The sequence below is a fragment of the Scomber scombrus genome, chromosome 12 (assembly GCF_963691925.1).
Source record: "Scomber scombrus chromosome 12, fScoSco1.1, whole genome shotgun sequence".
Taxonomy (NCBI): domain Eukaryota; kingdom Metazoa; phylum Chordata; class Actinopteri; order Scombriformes; family Scombridae; genus Scomber; species Scomber scombrus.
In genome coordinates, this window is record NC_084981.1 from 3,084,757 (window position 1) to 3,106,578 (window position 21,822).

Consider the following 21,822-nt stretch of genomic DNA (forward strand, 5'->3'; position numbering starts at 1 on the left):
TGCTTTATAAACATCGGTTTTGACCCAGGAGGACAAAAGTTGCTCCAGTCAACAGGAGGGTTCATTTTATTTCAAATTTAACACTTTTAGTTTTATTGAAATGTATTTTTATTTTGCCATGTGTTGCTTTTATATCCTGCCTTGATGCATTTGACCTTATTGTTGAAATTTGCTATACTAATAAAGTTGCCTTGCTTTGCCTAATGAAGGTATGTGGTGATTATCACTCATTTGTACACTGGGAAGTTCATTTTAATAATAAACTTTGTGACTTTAATGTCTTCTCAGCTCATTTGTTGTATTTCTTTTCAGACAGGAATGACAGACTGATTATTTGAAAAGTAATTCAGAGAAACGAGTCTTGGGATTTTAGGTGAATCCCTGCCTAGGGTGCATGGAGTGATGCAATCTGTTGTGACCTGAAATTGGCCTCTAAATGAAAGCAAAGCAAAACTAGCAGAATGTCCTTCAACCTCTTTCAACACTAAGCCCTTACAGACAAGGGCAGGTTGTGACTAGTTGTGACACACTGATGGGAATGTACTGAAGCCTGAAACATCAAACCAACTGTAAAGTTTTGTGCAATCATGTCACAGAATGGGCATTTCATGACAAACCTGTTCAGTATTATTAGGAGGAAGGATTTTTTTAAACTTCTCTAGAAGTGAAGTGTTGATGTTGTTAATCCGCCCTTGACAGTCTATTATTTTTGTGAGGAAGTCTGTGAAAATGACGTAATTCATGTCTCACTGTTGTTCCCCTCTCAGCTGTGTTAAATGCAGTACATTGCTGCACTGTATATACACTGTAGGATGTATGAGAATGTGTCTCCATCTGCTGGTCAACCATGGATATAACAGTTGTTTCATTCACTCTTTGGGAACAGTGCCATTAACATCCTGAGACCCTGCGTCCTTATATGGAGACATTCTATTTTGGGTTTGCTGGACCTTATCCTTAATTATGCTTAACTGTGACTTATTTTCTTAATTCGTACACGTTTTTTGTGCCACCTAGTGTTCGCAAAAGCACAATACAGTGTAAAAACCAGTGTAAAAACCAGGGGAAGGTGTAAATGTAAGGAAATAGTTTTATACACTGATGAATTTATTGTGTTATACAGTAAAATAAACCCATTGTCCCCATATGAGGACATTATTATATTTTTATATTATTATATTATTATATGATATAATATAATATTATAACTACTTCCCCTTCAAAGACTTAGCAGGTCCTACTAATCCCAAATATCTAGGAGAAATTAAAAATGCATACCAAACAAAAGCTCTATACTATTCTATATGAATGAGGAATAGTAACAGAAAATATATGTATCACTGATGATGGTGATGTAAAATGCAATTCTGACACCCTAACTTCCTAACTGTCTGTAAACTGTAAAGGTCTTCAAGAGACTGAGTGCACTAGAAGATGGGCAATAAATTCCATTGAAGACCACCAGCACAGAACCCTGATCAGGCCCTGAAGTTTGGAGTAAATTACTTTCTGTTGCTGCTTTTCCATTTCCTGCTCTGCTCTGTCCTCAACACCATTCACAGCACCTGCTTACATATCTATTGGTATAATGTGCCAACAACTAAGTAAAGTTCCAGATATGACGTTTCATCTTCCACAAACATTGAAGATATCTGCCATCAATCATTGTAATCCTCTAGGATACCAGTTCAAAACACAAACAAATAAAAGAGTCCAGACTGTAATTTGTTTTCACTTCACTTTATTATGACACATTTCCACGCATGAGAGGATCTTTGGCTTATGAGATGACAATCCTGGTCTTTTTAACACCGTGAACCCTTACATGTTATTAGATATGCAGTGGTCTTACCTGATTGATGCTGCTGCAGCTTTTGAGGTTTAAATCATTTTATACATATATGCACATGTATTTATCCATACTGTATGTTTATCTATCAATCTCTGCATGCAATATATATACAGTATATTTCCCACATAATTCTGTCAGTATTGATGTAAACCTACTCAAATGAAAGTTGAGTCTAATGTAGTATCCGTAACTTTATTTCAAACTGAATGTACTGAAGCACAGAGCCTGGATAACAAACATGCGTAACTGCCCAAATACTTACAGTCTGGACTGCACGTATAATACATTAAAAAACAATAACAGCTACAATGAAATATGACTAATGAAGAAACATAAAAAAACAATGAAACTCATGAAATAGCATCACAACAAAACATGTACTGACAATACAGATATTAAATTACTAAAACAAACATAAGTATGACAAAGTGTTATTTTAATTTGATGTTGTCTTCCTGTAGAGACAAATTTTTTTGCGGTGTTTTCCATAACATCCTCTGTATTCTTACATAAGTGACCATCACTCACCTTGACAGTAAAATCATTGCTTTTGGAGGCTCAGTAGAATGAGTGGTTTTGCTGGCGTCAGCGATCAACCTATAAGTGTAAAAAGTGTCATCAAAGACATCATAAACTGCTGTGAAAGTACATTTGAAATAATGCATCACAAGTCATTAGTTTCATATGCTTTGTGCCTTCTTTGTCTAGGTAATATGGCTTTAATTAATATCTGACTGTGGACAGTGACATGACAATTAAGGGGATTGGATTATAATACAGCTGCTGATTCAACTGGTTGATTTACTGTAAAGAAAAGATTGTTTTTACGTTTTCATACTTCTTTGGGTTGTCCCCAATCACATTTAATTCATTTACAAATATACAACATATTACTTTCATTAAGGTCACAGAATAACCCTAATGGCAGCACATTTCCACAGGACTTTGCATGGAAGAGCTGCTTCAGCTTCTCTCCATCATGTTGCCTCTAAGTCAAAGTGTCAAACTGAGAAGTCAGATACAGAATGCTGCCATCTTTTGTGTGTTCTGGTGTATTTAATCTACTCCATTTCACTGGAGGAATCCACTCCAATCTTCATATCACTCATTATACATATTCTATATATGTAGACCAATAAAATGTTGCTTTATAGAACACATTTTTATAAAACGTCAAAAGGATGTAAACGGACCTAACACATAAGGTGCTTATGTAATTTATAAATCCCTTTATAAATCATAAATTCCTCAAAATTTGCCGCAAATGAGAGAACATTAGGGCCTGACCGATACTGGATTTTAGGGGTCGATGCTGATATTAGGGAGGAAAAAATTCCAATATCGATATATAGGCTGATTATGTTATAAGTACAGAATGTGTACTGAAACAGTTAACGCCACTGGGAATTTAGTAATTATAATTAGCTGTGAATAAAAAAAACAGAACAAGCGATATATCGGTCGGGCTCTAGAGAACATCTTTGTGTTTCGTCCATGCACCGCGTTTTGACCCGACTCCTGCAGAGTTTTATAAATGAGGCCCCTGGTGTCATGTCTGCTGGCTCTCCTGGAAACTTGAATAAGTGACATCTGTGCTTTTCCTGCCAAATCAAAAGCCTTTATTATCAAACCTTATCATAAGTGCTACTTATTTTTACATGTGTAATATTTATACATGTGCTAATTGTATAGTCATCCCATTCTTAACCTTCTTTTAAGCATATGCTGCTGGGAGAATGTGAACGGTGTATGTTTTGATGAGTGTGTGAATGATAAATATTTCTTTTTATGTCAAATCTTGAATTTGAATTGAATTGGCTTAAAACTTTCCTTTTTGATAAAGCTTATAGTTAGGGCCGGCCAGGCTTGCCCTAGACCAGCTCCAGTTTATGCTCCTATAGGCTTAGACTGCCGGGGGACTCCCATGATGCACTGAGCTCCTCTCTCCTCCTCCCTCTCTCTCTCTCTATCCATCCATATCCATTAACATTCATGTGCCACTAATGCATTCAATAACCTAAACTTCTTCCCCGGAGTTGTCTGTGCTTTCTCGTCTCACAGGTAATCTGGGCCTGTAGACGTTGGGATGATTAGATGATAGATTCCAGTCACGGAGCTTCTAGCTTCAATGTTGATTTTCAATGTGCTTCTCTCTCCTATCCTTCCTCTCTCTCCTCTCTTCCCCAACCGGTCGAGGAAGATGGTTCTGAGGTTTCTTCACATTAAAAGGGAGTTTTTTCTTGCCACTGTCGCCAAGTGCTGCTCATGTGGGAATGTTGTGTCTCTTTAAAATTAAACCTGAAGAGTACAGTTTAGACCTGCTCTATGTGTAAGGTGCCTTGAGATGACTTTGTTGTGATTTGGCGCAGCACAAATAAAGATAGATTGATTGAATTCCATTTAAGGCAGTATTCATTGTGTATTTGTTATGCAATAACAATAAAGTGATCTTGAATCTTGAATCTAAATTCAGTTTCAATTTTGAAAATATTGGACTTTTTAAACAGTTTATTAAACTGTATGCATATTTCTGTATTTTACCACAGGAGACGGACTTGTGTCATTTTGTATTTCAGATAAAAATGCAGATGAGAAGACAATGAGTCAGCTATGAAATACATCACATTTCTAAAAACTATAACGCTGTTGGTCCTTGTAAAATATTCATACAGTATCAATGATACAACCGAAGACGAAATAACTCGCTGCTTATTTTCTCAAACATTTAATTTTAAAAAATTAAAAGAAACTGGGGCATATTTGAGACAATGCAATGAAGCCAACACATTCATGAAGTCATTTTTAATTGTCATGTAAACATTTCAGGTAGCTTCTTTGCAAAAGGAGTACAGTGACACTTTAGAAAATGCACTTTTTTGCTAGCATACCAACAGCCAAAAGAGAACGTTTATAATCAATTTAATCTCCATGCGTCCAGTTCAGTGATCAGTCTGGGACATTTAGTCTAGGTTGACACAGAAACTAGAAACAGATCATTTAAGAGGGTAAAATTACACCTCCAACAAATCAAAACCTCACACCTGCTTCCACTCATGGTGTTCAATTTGAACCCATCACTGTACTGGAAGCACAGATATGTTTCTTTTGAGTATGGTTGACAGCAAACAAGTGCACTTCCTCACCTGTCAGGCTCTTTATGAATGGAGATGGTGGACCTGTTGAGGCCAAGCATCCCTCTTCTGATCACAGCAACAAAGATGGGCAGGGAGGAGAAAACAGAAAAGAAAACAGTGACGTTACTCTCAGGAGTAGAATTGTAAAACTACATTAAGAAACTTGGCCAGTGACAACCTGCCAACATCATTACATGGGTCAATCTGGTATGGATATGAAAACTGATAAGCATACTACAACACTCAGGATTTATCTCCCTCCTTCTTCTTTTTCTTTTTCTTCTTCTTCTTCTTCTTCTTAGGTGATTTGGCATTCAATGTTTTTCCTTTGTCATCGTCACTGCTGTCACTGCTTTCATTATTTTTTTTGCTATCCTTTTCTCTGCTGTTCTTGGAGCCCTTGCTGTGTAAGTCTTCCACATTTTTTGCAGGACCCCTGACAGTCTGCTCCTTGCTCACCACCTCCTTCACCCTGACATTTGGAGGCGGTGTGAGTCCACGGGACACTGTTATCAGCATTCTCTCATTCCTCATCTCTTCCTTCAAGAAGATATTTTCCTGTCCGGCCCTGAGATTTCTGCTGTCATCGTCATGTTTGCTTCTGTGATCTCTCTCGTCTCTCTGGTTTGGTTGGTGGTCTCCTGAATCTCTGTGGGAACCATGGCCCCAGTGATCTCTTTTCTCTGCAGGGTGTTGGTGATGGTTACTGCTGCTGCTAGGATGGCGTGAATGTCCTTTGTTGTCTCCAGGATGCTTGTTCATCTGCTCTTTCTGCTAAAGACACATAAAAAAAAAATTTCAAACATGAAGATAAAGACACCACCCTAAACCTGAACAAAGACTACAGATTTACCTTTCCTAGGGCCTTGTCAGTAATGGGGCTTAAGAGTAAATGTCTGAGAGTAGAAGAAAAAACATAATAAAATCAAAGGATTTATACCTATTAGTGAATGAATGCACATGTACAAAGTGGACATATGTAAATGCCTAAAACGTGACACGGCGGGCCCAGTGGGATCAATCATTGCCTAGATTTGCAGCAATCACTGCCCGAGGCCGTGACGGAGCCGTAACGAGGCGCATCTGCACCTGGTGGAATCAGTTGCTTTCTGCAGCAACTGGCCAATTAGGTAAGTAAGCCAAGTTTAAAGTTTTAATTTTAAGTTCTTTTATTTTTCAGACATCTTCACTCACATTTTTATGTGTCAACAGTGTGGAACACCATGAACGCTTCCAAGTTTGAAGGGGTTCCACAGTGTCAGACTTTGAAAACCCCTGTTTTCAAAACATGGGGACCCCATCAGACAAAATTGAAACAACTGCGCCTTGCCAACACCTACATCTGTGTGTGTGTATGTCTACAGGTTATTCACAAAGGGTGTTTATCTGTATAGAGGAGAGTATAAGTCTATAGTGTTAGTAATTCATAAAAAACATTGATTTAAAAGAGCAGATAGTAGTAGATTTAGTCTCTCCTATTATGATTCTTTGTTGCTGGTCTTTGGGAGAACCATACTGTGAGTTAGCTTTGGCCTATAATTTGAGTAATCTCTAGCGGCATCGCTCTAAAGGATGACTATGTAGGTCCTGCCACAACATTTTGTACATACATTCCTGATGCCCAGAGGATGTATCCCTCTGACTTTGGTTATTCACTGTATTTTCATTTGGCACTGTTATCATTTTGACTTTTGTGGTTTTGAGTCAAATGTCTGGATAACTATTGGACAGCTGATGGACTTCCATGACATTTGGTACAAATATTAACATCTCCCCAGATGATGAACTGTAATGTGCTTGGTGATTCATCTACCAACAGACATTAAGCCAATAAGCTTGATTAAGATGATGAACATAGTAAACATTAACCTGCTAAACAGTAGAATGTTAGGATCATGTGACAGAGATTGATTCAAAATGAAATATACAGGTTCTCACATTGCTAGAGTTACCATGGTGGTGAATGGCTGCATGGTTTTCAGCACTATTCATATCTCCAATGAACTCCTCACATTTCTGGCAGTAAAACCCAATCACTGGTGTCAGAAAACTCAATCCTGTAAATGGACAAGAAAAGAAGTGAAGCACATGTAGCATTTTAGTGTAAGACAATAAAGAAGACAGGAAGCACAATTGCCATAAAAGGAAACTACTTTACCGTCCAGTTTCAACAATCCCTCCAGTTCTTTCATTAAAAATTCCATTTTAGTTTTTCTGGATCGTTTATCCTTGCCGTCCTCGTCACCTGCCTGGAAAACAAGATGGACAATGGGTTTTGTTTTTTTCAATTAATCTTCAGTGTGTTCAACTTTATCACTAAGGTGTTGATTAGTCACTGGCACAGCTTGGAAATCCTTTTACCTTTTGTTTATCAGAAGATGTCTGAGATGTGCCACTGCCATCCCTCCTTGTCCGCTTCTCCTTGGTCGCTTAAAAAACAGAAAAAAACAATATAATCCAGTATTCTACAGAAAAGATAGTACTCAATAAAGACTATTAAAGATAAATCATCAGGTCAGGTGGCATCAGTTTCCAACTGATAGGGTACACCTCTGTGGTCAGCTGTCACAAAATCTTATCCAACTAGATAGAAACGGATTCATATCACATATCTTATGAATCTATATCAGCAAGTGAACTCACCCATGGAAGTTTATTGGCCCTTGCTGCACTCATAGAACTTGAGTTACAGCAAGGTAACTACTAGATTGAGGCTTACTATTGGTGCTGGTGGCTTAATTTGACGCGCTGTGGCAGCAGTGTGTTTTCAGCTTCTCACTCACTCAACCACACACTTATAAACACATATTACATGTTGCCCTATTGCTTAAAAGGAGCTACGCTACCATTGTAACAGTACCTTTCATGTATGGATTCTGGGATTTGATTGATGAATTGATGACTCAAAAATATTTCACGATAGTGCAAGGTGTTCTTGTGCTTGCACAGTGTGAGTGAAAATCATTAGTAGCCTATTGATATTAATGATTGTGCGTAATTATTTTGCAGCGGAGCGCGGGGAACACACTGCAGGTCACATATGTAGATTAATTGAAAAGAAAAAGCAGCATTGTAGTTTTTAATCAAACATTACTTGAACAGGACTATTTTCAGATTGAGATTAAGTGTGAGTTTTTGTCCGTTGTCTGTTGTCCCACAGTATACTGTAGGCCAACAGTGTGTGAGGATTTGACACAAAATCCAGCCATGTTCATCATTGCCCAGGACAGGTGGAATCAATTCATAACTGCTTTTGGTCTTATTTGTCTTATTTGTTGACAACTACAAAAACACAGAATTTTGAAATTATTTCTGATTACCTTGTTATTAAGATAATACATTTTGTGTATAGCAAGTTGAATAATGAATAGAATTCTTTCATTCAGAAAAAGATTCTTACCTTTGATTAGTGACTGTAGAGACTCCAAAGCTTGCCGTACATTTGGGTTACTCAGTGCTGGCAATCCCAATGCTGCTGATGCTGGTTCTGAACCAGGAAGTTGTGCAGGAGGTGGCTGCTTTGCCTCCTTCTGCCCCTGCATCTTCCCCATAATATCACTGATGTCCACCGTGCCCAGACTTTTCAGAATGTTTTTGATCTTCTCACACTCACTGCTGTCCAGGTTAGCAGAGGCGAGGCCTGAGGAAGTTATTTGAACGGGTTGTTTCAAATCAAGCAGATCCCCGTAGTTACTGAATATAGACTTATTCTGATGATGCTGTTGACTGTTTAGAGCACCGTCCATTTTGTTATGCTGTGGTTTGTATTCTCCAATCTGGGAATATGCTGCAAAAAGTGCTGTGGAATTATTGGATTGTTTTTCCCCAGTGTCGTCATTTCCGTACAAGAATGACTCTTCATCGTCAAACTCTGCTGTTTTCTTGACCACGGGGTCCTCCTGACTTTGCGCCTGGAGCCAAGAGAAGTCGCTGCCCACTCTGTCATGGGGAAGGAGCATGCTGTCGTTTTCCAATGTTGAATTCTCCAGACTGTCATGTTGCTGCTCCTTAGACACATACTCCCCTTGTTTGCTTCCATCTGACGCCTTGACGGATGACAATAATGACATATACTTAACAGATGGTATCCACTTCACTTTCTGTTCTTTCATGGCTACTGATATGTGTTAGGGGAACAATAAGTTACAGCCATATGAGTGAGAAAGTTTCAACAGTCATAGTTCACCCATGCAAGTAAGTGTTCACAGTTTCTGGCACATTTACAGTTCACAGTTAGCTGCAAATAAAACTGAAAAATTATTCAGGGGTGCAATAATTATTAATTTCCTTAATTAATTTTAAGTCCTTGAATTGTTGATTCTAAATATTAATTTTGTAAAAATATCACAATTATTAGATCAGGTACTCATTATTACAAAAAAGATGATCTCCTAATTATGGAGATTGTATTCTTGTAATTATGGTTATCAATTAGCATGATTAGATGTTAGATTATTTAATTGAATTTCCTTCTTGTTTTTAGACACTAGAACACAATGTCATTGAGTCATGTGGAGATTATTTTAATCTTATCTATGTGCACATTTAACATGCATCTAAAGTCTTGAGGATTGTTAGGTGCAGTGCGCACCCTGGTAGGATTGCTCTGTTCCTTCAGGAGCAGCTAAACCAGAACTGGATGCTTCACAAATACGAAGTTGTACATCTGAAATACATCCAAGCTGGCTTTGTGGTGTTACATCGTATTCACTGACCCATCAGATTCTGTTGCCTGAATATCATACACTGCCGTTTTGGGGTGGGTCACAAATGATGATTGCTTTTAATCACAAAGTGTGACCCTGTATATCCAGATACTAGAAACAAAACAATTACATTACAATATTTAGTTGACAATTAAACAAAAAAAAATTCTGTAGTTGATCCTCTAGTGCAGTGATTCCCAACCAGGGGGGCGCGTCCCCCTCAGGGGGGCGCCAAAGAGCTACTGGGGGTCGCGTAGCCCTCTCGATTTTAAGGGTGTAATAATGGGCTGTTTTAATGTGTTAAATATATCGCGAGGTTAAGGGCGTGTGTAACGTGAACATCTCTCCTGCAGTATACAAAGAGATTAGCAACGTAAACAGGAAGCTGATGGAGAAATGGGCAGTGTCAGGGAGAACAGACTGCAGGCCTGTGCAGTTCTCCTCGTGTGCAGCGCAGCAGAGAGACAAACAGCGGTGGATAATTGACACAAGTAAACTCGTTACGTTGCTGTAAGTGCAATAACAGCTTCACGAGTAAAAAGCCAAGAAGAGTCATTTATTAATTTATCAGTGCAATCCACGCAAAATATGGGCAGACTCAAAATGATGAAAATTACCACCAAAGTTCACAATGGTAAAAATATGGGTCCCTCAAGGAAAAGGTTGGGAACCACTGCTCTAGTGTCACAGAATTTGACTGGTGACAAATGTATGTATATAAAATGTGTGACCCTATCTATATACTACGAAACACCCAGAAGACCTATCTATAATAATATGATAATAAAAGTAAAATGTACTAAGACTAGATTTACTACACTGAAATGAGTAAAAAGAATGATGAGCACTACCTGAATAGTGAGGATGGCATCTTTGAGGGTTGGCAACCGGTCTTCCAGTTCTTTACTGTTCATGACCAGCTTCAGTCCTTCTAACAGACTACTGCCCGTCAGATTATTACTGCAGCTAGCAGTGCTGCTGCTGCAGCTGGGGCTCCTCTTTCTCTTTCGGTCTTTGGCGTAGTTCCTTTCATTACTGATACTTCGTGATATCGACCTCCTGACCCGGCTTTTGCTCCGTGTGTGACTTTGCTTCTTGTCTCGGCTGTGGCTCCAACTCCTACTGCGAGCCCTGCTTTTGCTTCTAGCTCGACTCTTTCCTCTGCTTCGGCTGCGTGCTCGGCTTTTGCTGCGTGCTCGGCTCTTGCTGCGTGCGCAGCTCTTGCTTCGTGCACAGCTCTTGCTTCGTGCACAGCTCTTGCTTCGTCCGCGGCTCTTGCTGTGTGCACGGCTCTTGCTGCGTGCACGGCTCTTACTCCGTGCACGGCTCTTGCTGCGTGCACGGCTCTTACTCCGTGCATGGCTCTTAGCTCGGGACTTGGCGCGGCTTCTGCCCCGACTTTGGCTGCGACTTTTGCTCTTGGCCACATGTTTCTGGAAGTCAGGGTCTGATCTGACTGCTTCCTTAAGGATGTCAGCTGACTTAAATGCATCAGCCAGGTTGTATGCCATGTTCCCTTTCAGATAGTCAGGGAGAGGCCTGTTGGCGGCAATACATCTCAGGAATTCCTCACCAGCTCGATCACTGATGTATTTGTGGTTCAAATATGATGAAAAACAAAATGTACATTATTGCAATAATGACAGCCTCAACTAATATTTTATGAAGACATTGAAAAATGTACCTGTGGTCTGATTGATGATGTTCCACAGGAGTGTGATTCCACTTTGGGACCTGATGGTGCAGTGGTTCTACAGGTGGGACAATCTGCTGGTTGCCTCCCAAACCAATCATGGTACTACGGTCTACGGAGAAGCTGCTACAGTGGGGCTGAGAGTATTCAGAATTCATGTTATAGAGCTTCACAAGACACACCAACAATAGCATATTCATAGATGGTTTACTCCGAATGTTAAAGTTGCTAACTATATTGAAAAGGGACTTCCAAAAAACTAATACTTATCAATTCGGAATAATGAATGTACACAGAATACATGAAATGATCAAAATAGCAACTGTTAAAACAGTCCAAGGTTCATAGGCAATATCCAGTATGTGTTACAAATTTCCAAGGAGTCATAATGCATCATTCTGCTGATGTACTCATTGAAAATCCAATTTGAAGGGGTATGCCTACATGCACGATTTATGACCATAAAAAATAGTTTGGAAGCCAATATTCAAATTACACAAGTGTCATGTAGAAACTTTATGCCTACAGTGAACATAGACTGAGAATGGACTTTACAATGTAGTATAAGACATCTTGTATCCAACAGTTCGATTTCTGAAATTGAATATATTTGCATTTTCATGGCTTCTGGTTTTTTTAATTACTGAGTAGAAGGAGATTAATGTTGAGGATTTGAACTAGATCATTTTTTTTAGACTCATGGGTCAATGCTTTGCAATTGTGGCCGTCACGATTGAGCAATATTATTATGTCTGTGCATTTTCAAATTTTTACACCAATCCCCTGCAAACATATAGCATCAATCAAAGTTTTGATTCACCATTTTTTCCAAGTCAGTTTATAATGTGTATTTTAGTGTTAATTAGCCTTTACTGTGTTTAAGTAACACTCATCAACAGTAATGAATTTCTCACGTTCTCTTTTTCGGCCACATAGGAAAAACGTTGTGAAGTGAAAATGTGTTGAAAGCGGAGCTGACATCCCTCACCCTTAAACGGACACTCTAAGGTCCAGATTCTCAGACAGAGATTAAGACTAGTCCTTGACTAACGATGAGATTCTGTGAAAATATTCATTGAGAAACAAGTCTAGTCTAGGACTGGACTTAATCCCTGTTCGGCAAATCGTCCCTTAGGGTTCACTCACACAGATAAAACCACCTAACACTCTAGTGTTAGGTGGTTTTATGTTAGTGTGCATCTTTACCGTAAGTGTGCATCTTTCTGGTGTGAATGTGCCACTATCCTCCTTAACTCGTAATGTAGTGTGTTGCCAGTAGTGAGACAAGGGACTGCAGTAAAGACAAAATGGACCATCTTAAACAGGTTTTCTTTAAACTTATATTTTGTACCAACTCTGTTGTATTCCCTTCGTGAGATAAAACAAAACACAGCAACAGAAAGACATTATTATTGGGAAATACACAGTGTGTAAAGAGATTAATGATAATTCAATATATATTGTAGTATACATATGAAATTATGTTACAAGTGGCTGTGCAAAATACAAAACCCTTATATCATCCTGCTTGGATCTCATTTAGGTGTAGAAGCAGGTTTTAAACATTTCTTGAATCAAATGTTACAAGAACCCCTAGAAAGAAAAACTCTAGGGGTTCTCAAATAAACACTCAGCAAATTACATGCAAAACCAAACTGTAGAAAACTTTTCAAAGTAGAAACTTTTTCAAAGCACTGTTAAAGTTGATGTTTAAACATGTAAAACAATTACATGGATTCTAAACATTGACTATAAAGCATTTTTTAACAGAAAACTTATTTTCAGTACACATTTGACTTTCGATAGAAGGATTTACTGAGTGACCAACATAAGCATCCTTAAGGCCCAGTCACACCAGCATTTAAAACAGCAAAATTCCACACTGAATCAATGGATTCCAGTGGAATCACTGATAGGCGGATTCGCTCACAGTGATGTAGTAAATATGTGCAAATGTTTTGCACCAAGTTTAAAGTAAAGCAATCTGCAACAATGATCAATATCAAGTCGTCCTTGAGACCTTGAGGGAGAAAAGAGCCCAAGTCCAAAATGTTATGGGAGCTATTTTGACTGACTAGTGCTTGCATGTTTCCAAATGGCTACATCAATCTTCAAGAACTACAAAAGCAAATACATTTTGCTGTGCAGTTATCTGGTGTGACTGGGCCTTTACAGTCATTTCAATAATAGGGCTAAAATTAAAAGAGGAAATGGGTAGGATGACACTTCTAGCTTTTGTAAAGCTATACTGATATTGCACCTAGATTTTAAATCCACAACCATTTCCTTTGTTGATCTTGTGCATAACTTTAAAAAGGAATAAGTGTGTCACTCATTTTAACTGAAGTTTTTGTAATGATGTTCCCTTTTCTTCACTGCTTTTTTGAATTCCACAAGTACTTTTGGTCTTCATTATCCATTCTGGATCCTCCACATGTAACTGCTGGAAATGAGTTAAATGATGAACAACATGCTTCAAGTCAAATACAATATGCTTACACATACACTGCATATGGACAGACATCTATGTAAACTGGGTGTCTGATCATTTCCAAGCAAAGTTTGGGTATTAACAATTTGTACTTACTTTTGTACTAAGAATGTGCATTAAGTGCAGCTCTGCTCATGCATACACAAGGCACAGTAAATCAATCAAAGGAAATTGGATTAATACAAGGAGCCTTATGAAATAAATACAAATAAAAGAATATATAAATTGACATTGTTAGAGGTCAAGTAAACGTTTCCTTTTGGAGATGAACGTTTATTTCATTTCTTCATTTGGCAGGCACTTTCATCTAAAGCGATGTAGAAATGAGGTAAAATCCAAGTCATCAGTAGTAGTTCCATGTTTTATTTTACAGCTATGGAAGAATGCTGCATACACCTTTCTGCATGGTTCAATTGTTCTGCTGATCCTCCCTCCTTTTATATTTTTCACTGTAAAATATGGGCAAAAATGTATAGGACAGTAGCTGTTAAACTTTATTGATATTAGTTTACTAAAAATATGTATTACCATTTAAGAATTACTATAAAGTAACATACACAAAATGGAAACTAACCCATTTAAAATGCATCAGATAATAACCTAACAACCTAAACTCAGTCTGTACAATTAAAAAAAATCTTAGCTCTTCTTTTAGTACCTTACCTTCAGTATGTACTATGTGGTGGCAAGGCTATACTGACAAGGCTGACAAACATCCTAGGCTGATATCTTTCTATCACAGGAACACATATTGTTTCATTTGACTTACCCGTTTTGTTGTTAAATGTATGTCAAGGGAAGTTGCAGATCCATACTGTGCTGACAAATGCTGTAGTGAACTGAAATGATTGCTGTCATATAATTGTCATGAAAATGGGAAGTTGTGTTGTCGCTTCAAATAGCTTGCTCGGACTTTGTAGTATGTAAAATTCAGTGGACACACTTAACGAGTGTACTGTACTATACTTTGTGCCTTCGGTCATCATAAGCGGTCCATACCCAGCAAAGCATAGTATAACTAGGAATGGGAATTGTTATGATTTTATCGATGCTACTACTCTTATGGATACTCCTTATCGGTCGGTTTCTCTATCGATGCTCTTAACGATTATTTTTCATTACTAAAGACCTGTTGTTTTAAAAAAATCATAATTAAAAAAAGAATACATTCAGAACAAGTTCAGAATATATATTTACATATTGTTTCTACAGCAGCAACAGGAATGTTTACAACATCAAAGACACTATATAAACTCATTAACTCACTTTCACTGGAAAATAACGTAAAATATCAATCAATAATATTTTTGAAAGTAAAAATTGGTGCGTTAAGAAAGAATGAGGCTGGATTTTAAGATATGTCACAAACTAAGATAAACAGTTAAAACTACATACAGACAGCTTTTATTTAAGCTAGTTCACAACAATTCCCTATTAGCTTAACTACCGCACTGTGGTTGTGTAAAATAAACCTTTATCTTTCACTTCACCTGGTTCACTATTGGGGCTTTTCAATTATACAGTTCTAGCACTACTTAGCTCGACTCGACTAAGGCTTTTTTTTTGGCTTTTCCATTAGGTATAGTACCTGGTACTTGGTACCTTTTTAGTACCTACTATGGCCAACTTCCAAGCGAGCCGAGCTGATACTAAAATGTGACGTCAACAGACTGCCGGCCACTGATTGGTCAGAGTGTGTCATCACTGGAAGAGTCATGAACGCGACGTCCCGCACAACAATCAAAACCCGCCGTTTTTAAACACTGGTAACAATAGTTACAGTGAGTTTCACGAGAGTTAACCTGGCTCCTATGCGCAAAACTACACTGTGGTCCTTCGACGAGGTGCAGCCGGGCTATGACGCCCCCGCCCATGTTGAGGAAATACTATGAAGTAATGGAAACGATGTACCTGGTACCAAACCGAGTAGAGTCGAGTCGAGCCGAGTAGTGCTATAACTGTATAATGGAAAAGCGCCATATGTGTGTGTGGATGAGCTGCGTCCCGCTCTCCGTCGATATAATATTATACATATAACCAAGACATTCAAAGGTATTCATACAGGTGTGTTTTTAACTACCGAGCATCAGCACTGATCCATATTCAGCTCAACCAAGCTGACATGAGTGCTTAATGCCAGGTTAGCCTGATACTGGATGCTAGCTGCACCAGGCTCCATGGAGCCCCACAAGTGAGAACTGAGCACACAAGATGCTACATGTGGCTGGCAGGACACTCTGGAGCTGCTGACCTAGAAGTGAGAATCGTTTTCTCACTGGGGACCGCTCACGTGGAGGTGTGTCAGGGTTTCCCACAGCATTTTACAGTTAAGGCGGCCACCTAAGCAACACACGCCTGCCGCCTTATCTAATGTCTTCAACAAAAAAAAAAATCAGGGGCCTGAATTTCAGCCCGGGATTGCGGGTATTACGCACAATTTAATTGATTCTCGCAAATCCAACACTTCCTGCACATATTTACAGCGATGTATGTGTTCAACCAACGTCTGCAGCTGTGTTTACTGCAGGACGACTGGCCGGAACTGCTGTGTCCGACTGTCTGACTTCGACCCGGAACACACCTGTAGCTCTCTCTGTACCCCCCGCTAGCATAACACAGACAAGCTAACAGTGATATTAAATTTAAGGAAACAAACAAAGACCGCTGGTTAAAACATAAATCTACATCATCTGAGGCAGAACCTGCTCACAAAAAAACAGCGCCATGTGATGTCAACATTATCAACGTTAATCCTCAAACAGGTAACTGTGACGTTACTATAGTAACAAGTTTCAGGCTAACCGGCTCAGAGTATATGAACGGCTCCAACTAAACAAGTGATATTAGCGGTGAAATGTGTAAAATGCTGCGGTGCTGCGCGTTTTATCAGCTGATGTTACAAAACGTCAATTTTAAGTCACTCAGATGTTTCTCATTCAACAGACCTGAAGAGAGAGAGTGAGGCAGATTCAACAAAAACGTGACTTGAACGTACTTAACTGTATAATACTATATAACATGTAAGTACTATAAAATATAGTTCAGAGAATAAGTTAACTATATAAGAGACTCAATGGCTTAACCTGTGCAATCTAATTCAATCCAATACAGCAGCTCTGCTATAAATTCTACATTTATAAAGCTTATACATTTTTTGACAAGAAGGTGAAAATTCTGCTTTATGTTTATTATTGAGTGATTGTGGTGTATTAGGTTGCATTATATTTAAAGGTGTTCCTAATATTTTGTCCACTCCATTAACATACGTGAGGAGGGCAAAATATATATATAATATATAAAGTAGAATTATCACTTTTTTGACAATGTCAACAAAAACTGAAAATGTATAAACTTAAAATAAAGCAGAATTTATAGCAGAGCTGTTGTATTGGATTGAATTATATTGCACATGTTTTCCTAATGAAGTTGCAGGTGACTGTAGTTCAGAGAATAAAACGACTAAAGTGTATACTTAATAACTGATTACTCTATAATTTGGTTCAGAGAATATCTTAAATTGAAGGAAAGTGACAAAATACAATCTGCGGTAAGAATAGGACAAGGTACGGCCTACAGTCCCCCCCAACAAAGTTAAATCCCCACTATATGGAGCATTTAAGGAGGGAATTCCCCCCGATCTCACTGCTCCCCACCACCTTAACTAACACACTTTCTGCAGGAAACCCTGTGTGTCATACGCAATATTTCTATTAATGTCTTTGCCATAACACAGCACAGAGATATGGCTCCATTATTTCTTGAATCTGTTAACACTCCCCTGTCAATCCATACATCTTGTTGCATTATTGTATGAGACTCACAGCCAGAGATAACACACTGAGAAGACAGCTTACACAGATGTCTCAGTGCGTGACTGGCGGATTCGTGTGTCTGTATTTTGATACTAAATCAACTGACACATATCACTACCTCTCACCCAATAGTCACAGTCTCTCAGTCACTCCCTGTGTTATTTGTTTGCAAAGACCAGTTGATGAAGGAGTGTACTATTGACGAAGCTCTTGAAGTATGACTTCATGAGTAAATGAGACCATCCTGGCTAAATGCTGCTTCTTAATGCGTAAAAAAAAAGGACATTGACTGTCTTTTAGTGAAAGTTATTTCCTACTTCCTTTTGAATGAACAGAGCCATAATGAATGTCCTAAACTTCAATTTTCTGGACAAGTGCCTCCACCACAGCCAGCAAGTATCTAAATTTTGACATTATTTCATTTCAGACATGTTTTATATATATATGTGTATGTATTCATATATTACACTTCCTTTTTGAACCCGAGACTTTCCTAAAACCCCATTTCAAAGTAAAAAACAATTTGTCCACATGAGCTATAAAGTTCTAAAAAAATAGGAATAAAAATGGGGTTTACCAACGCATGTTATGAGGCGTAAATGTGCCACGGCTAACTTAGATATCTAACATTACTGTATTAGCTTTAACATTTCTTCTAGTGTGTAATTATAACATAGAAAAATTCCTGTTTGCCTTTCTAACTTCCATAAACAAGTATTGCTTGCATGGTCATTGATATACAAACCCAATTTTTCACCGCACCGTTACTCTATATGGAAAAACAAAGATATACTCTAGAAGAACAGGTCCATATTCTTTGGGAAATGGTTTAACAATAATATTATTTGGGTAAGACAACTATTCAACAGCAATGGTGTTTTATTTTCTTATCAGGAATTTCTTCAACACTATAGGATACCTGTAACTCCTAAACAGTATGCTATAGTCGTCGATGCTATTCCATCTGGTGTACTCATGTTATTCAAGAGTAATATGTCTGTTTCTGTGCTTGATGTTCCTTTTAATGATGTAACTGACTCACCAGTTGGTAGAGTATGCTTCAACCCATCTGGCTGTAAGAACAAACGTAAGATCCGTGCTCTTTCCAATGTAATATTGTTTCTGTTTCACCTGGAATATCTTACTGGAAAAATCTGGTCCCGGTTAGATCCTTTTTTATTAAATTCAAATATGGTGATCTAAATCTAAATTGTGCCTTCTGTAACTCTCATACTGAGACTATTATCCATCTGTTCTGGAAATGTAAATATACCTGTAAACTGTGGCAAGATATTTGTAGATTTATCTTAGGTAATATCTTCTGTGGCTTTAAGCTCCTCTTGCAAAATGTGTTTTTTGTTTTTTTAAAGAGTGACATTTCAGTTGAAAAAGAATATTATTTAATCAATCTCATTATAATTCTTGCAAAGTTTTACATCCACAAATCTAAATGTGAAACCTCTTTTCTGTGTTTTTATGAAAGAACTGGAATTATCTATTATTATTAAGTCATTATCTTCTGCTAAAAACAAGAAAGCTATCAAAACTATGAGACTGTGCTCCCACTTCAATATCTTTTTGATTTTTGTATCATTTATTTGTTTTTAATTTATTATTAATGTAATGTGTATCCTTTTGTTTATACGTTTACTGCACTGTTACTGTGTATGTTTTGTAAGTGAGTGATAAATAAAGCTTATTTGAAAAGAAAAATAAATCTAACATTATTATGTCAAAGACCGACTATTAACCATGCGTCAACAAATTTTAAATGCCATATTTTATTATCATTATCATTAAACTTACTTCTTCTCACGTTGGAGCCCGTTTGCTTTGTTAGCATCAACACCGTACATCATGCAATGTACCGAGCTAGGCTAACTTTATCAACTTACGCTTAGCTCAACTTACACGTATGAAATGTCTTGGTGGCCTGTTGTGGAAGAAATGGCTATCCGGTGCTGAAGCCGAAAAGGGTCCGCAAGGTCCAGGTGGGGGCAAGTGTCCAGGTAGAGGGACACCACAGGGCCCCCCGTGTCTGAAAGGAGGGCCATGGGGAGCAGGAGGCCCGAACGGCGGCGGTCCGTGTGGAGGTTTACCGGGCCGGTACATGTTCGTGTTCCGCAAGGAAGGTTAACCAAAGAATAACTGAGTGAATAAACCAAATTAAAATAACAGGGTTCAAGTGAATGTACCAATGTTTCACATAATAACGTGGCTGTGTTAGCTGCTTCACAAGTCGGCGAAAAACCCAACACACGTAGATAAACATCCGGTAATTCAAAATTCAAAATAAAAGTCTAGCACAGTTTTCTCATGGCTGTAAGCTGCTCATCCAAATATACATGATGTTACATACCACTGCCTTCATATTATCTGCAGCACTATCCCAATGTGTGTAGAATACATACAGGTGCATCTCAATCGATTAGAATATTGTGGAAAAGTTCATTCATTTCAGTTATTCAATTTAAAAAGTGAAACTCATATATTATATAGATTAATTACACACAAAGTGAAATATTTCAAGCCTTTATTTGTTTTAATCTTGATGATTATAGTTTACATCTAATGAAAACCCAAAATTCAGTATCTCAGAAAATTTGAATATTGTGAAAAAGTTCAATAATGTAGACTCACAGTGTCATATTCTAATCAGCTAATTAGCTCAAAACACCTGCAAAGGCTTCCCGAGCCTTTAGATGATCTCTCAATCTGGTTCTGTAGGCTTCACAATCATAGGGAAGACTGTTGACTTGACAGTTGTCCAGAAGACAGTCATTGACACCCTACACAAGGAGGGTAAGCCTCAAACTATGAGTGCATTAAGAGCCATCACATACAGACGTATCCAGGACATGGGCTACAACTGTCCACACTGTCGTGTCAAGCCACTCCTGAACCAGAGACAACGTCAGAAGCGCCTTATCTGGGCACTTTAGAGCACTTTATGGTTCCTTCTGCTGACAAGCTTTATGGGGATGCCGATTTCATTTTCCAGCAGGATTTGGCACCTGCCCACACTGCCAAAAGTACCAATACCTGGTTTAATGAACAAGGAATTACTATGCTTGATTGGCCAGCAAACTCGCCTGACCTGAACTTGTCAAGAGGAAGATGAGAGACACAAGACCCAACAATGCAGACGAGCTGAAGGCCACTATCGAAGCAACTTGGGCTTCCATAACACCTCAGCAGTGCCACAGGCTGATAGTCTCCATGCCACTCCACATTGATGCAGTAATTCATGCGAAAGGAGCCCCAACCAAGTACTGAGTGCATATACATGAACATACTTTTCAGAAGGGTGACATTTCTGTATTAAAAATCCTTGTTTTTTATTGGTCTTATGTAATATTCAAATTTTCTGAGATACTGAATTTTGGGTTTTCATTAGCTGTAACCCATAATCATCAAGATATAAACAAATAAAGGCTTGAAGTATTTCACTTTGTGTGTAATGAATCCATATAGTATATGAGTTTCACTTTATAAATTGAATTACGGAAATAAATTAACTTTTCCACGATGTTTTAATTATTGAGATGCACCTGTATAATGGACACGAATCAAACCCACTCATCCAAAGGACAGGCCCCTGTGGCTAATTCATACCCAGCTTCATGAAGAAAAGAAAAAAAAGTCAACATAGCAGTTTCTGCCCAATGCTTGCACAGTACTGCAATATTACTGGTATCAATTCATGCCAAACACTCAAACTGGCTGCTGTCACCCCCATGCTCAAAAAACCTGGACTCAAGTTCTGTTACCTTAAAAATATATTTAAGTACAGTCCTTGAACAAATGTATTTAGTAACCCTCCACCACTGCTGAGTGACATACACATTAGCTAAATGCTGTAGAATATTAACACGTAGTTATATGTAACATTTTAATAAATGCTTCTTTTCCTTCAGTATATCATTTGGTTAATCCAGAAGTCAAATGATAATACTGTACATATACTAGCAAGAGATGATACATAGTTTTAACTTACATACCATGTTTATTAATATTTTTTTGTATTAACCTGTGTAGTATGCATCTTTTGTAAGTGCTGATTTAAATGAGCTCTCTGCAAACACCTAATTTTGCCCAATCATACATTTTATAATTCCAGACTTTGATAATCAG

At 38.1% G+C, this 21,822-nt stretch overlaps 1 protein-coding gene across 2 annotated transcripts; it reads right to left on the reverse strand.

Annotated features, from left to right (window-relative positions):
* Nucleotides 1–4,516: 4,516 nt before the first annotated feature.
* On the reverse strand, nucleotides 4,517–19,898 carry si:ch211-195b21.5 (uncharacterized). Of its 2 annotated transcripts, none has more exons than XM_062430391.1 (8): nucleotides 19,600–19,898; nucleotides 11,377–11,522; nucleotides 10,544–11,276; nucleotides 8,387–9,032; nucleotides 7,348–7,415; nucleotides 7,145–7,235; nucleotides 6,925–7,043; nucleotides 4,517–5,757 (listed from the first exon to the last, which is right to left on the reverse strand). In XM_062430391.1, exons 1-8 carry the CDS (start codon nucleotides 19,798–19,800, stop codon nucleotides 5,230–5,232), a joined length of 2,532 nt encoding a protein of 843 aa, XP_062286375.1. In that variant the 5' UTR covers nucleotides 19,801–19,898; the 3' UTR covers nucleotides 4,517–5,229. The 2 variants fall into 2 exon arrangements, with proteins under 2 accessions (XP_062286375.1, XP_062286374.1); XM_062430390.1 differs by having other exon boundaries at nucleotides 4,517–5,760.
* Nucleotides 19,899–21,822: the final 1,924 nt, after the last annotated feature.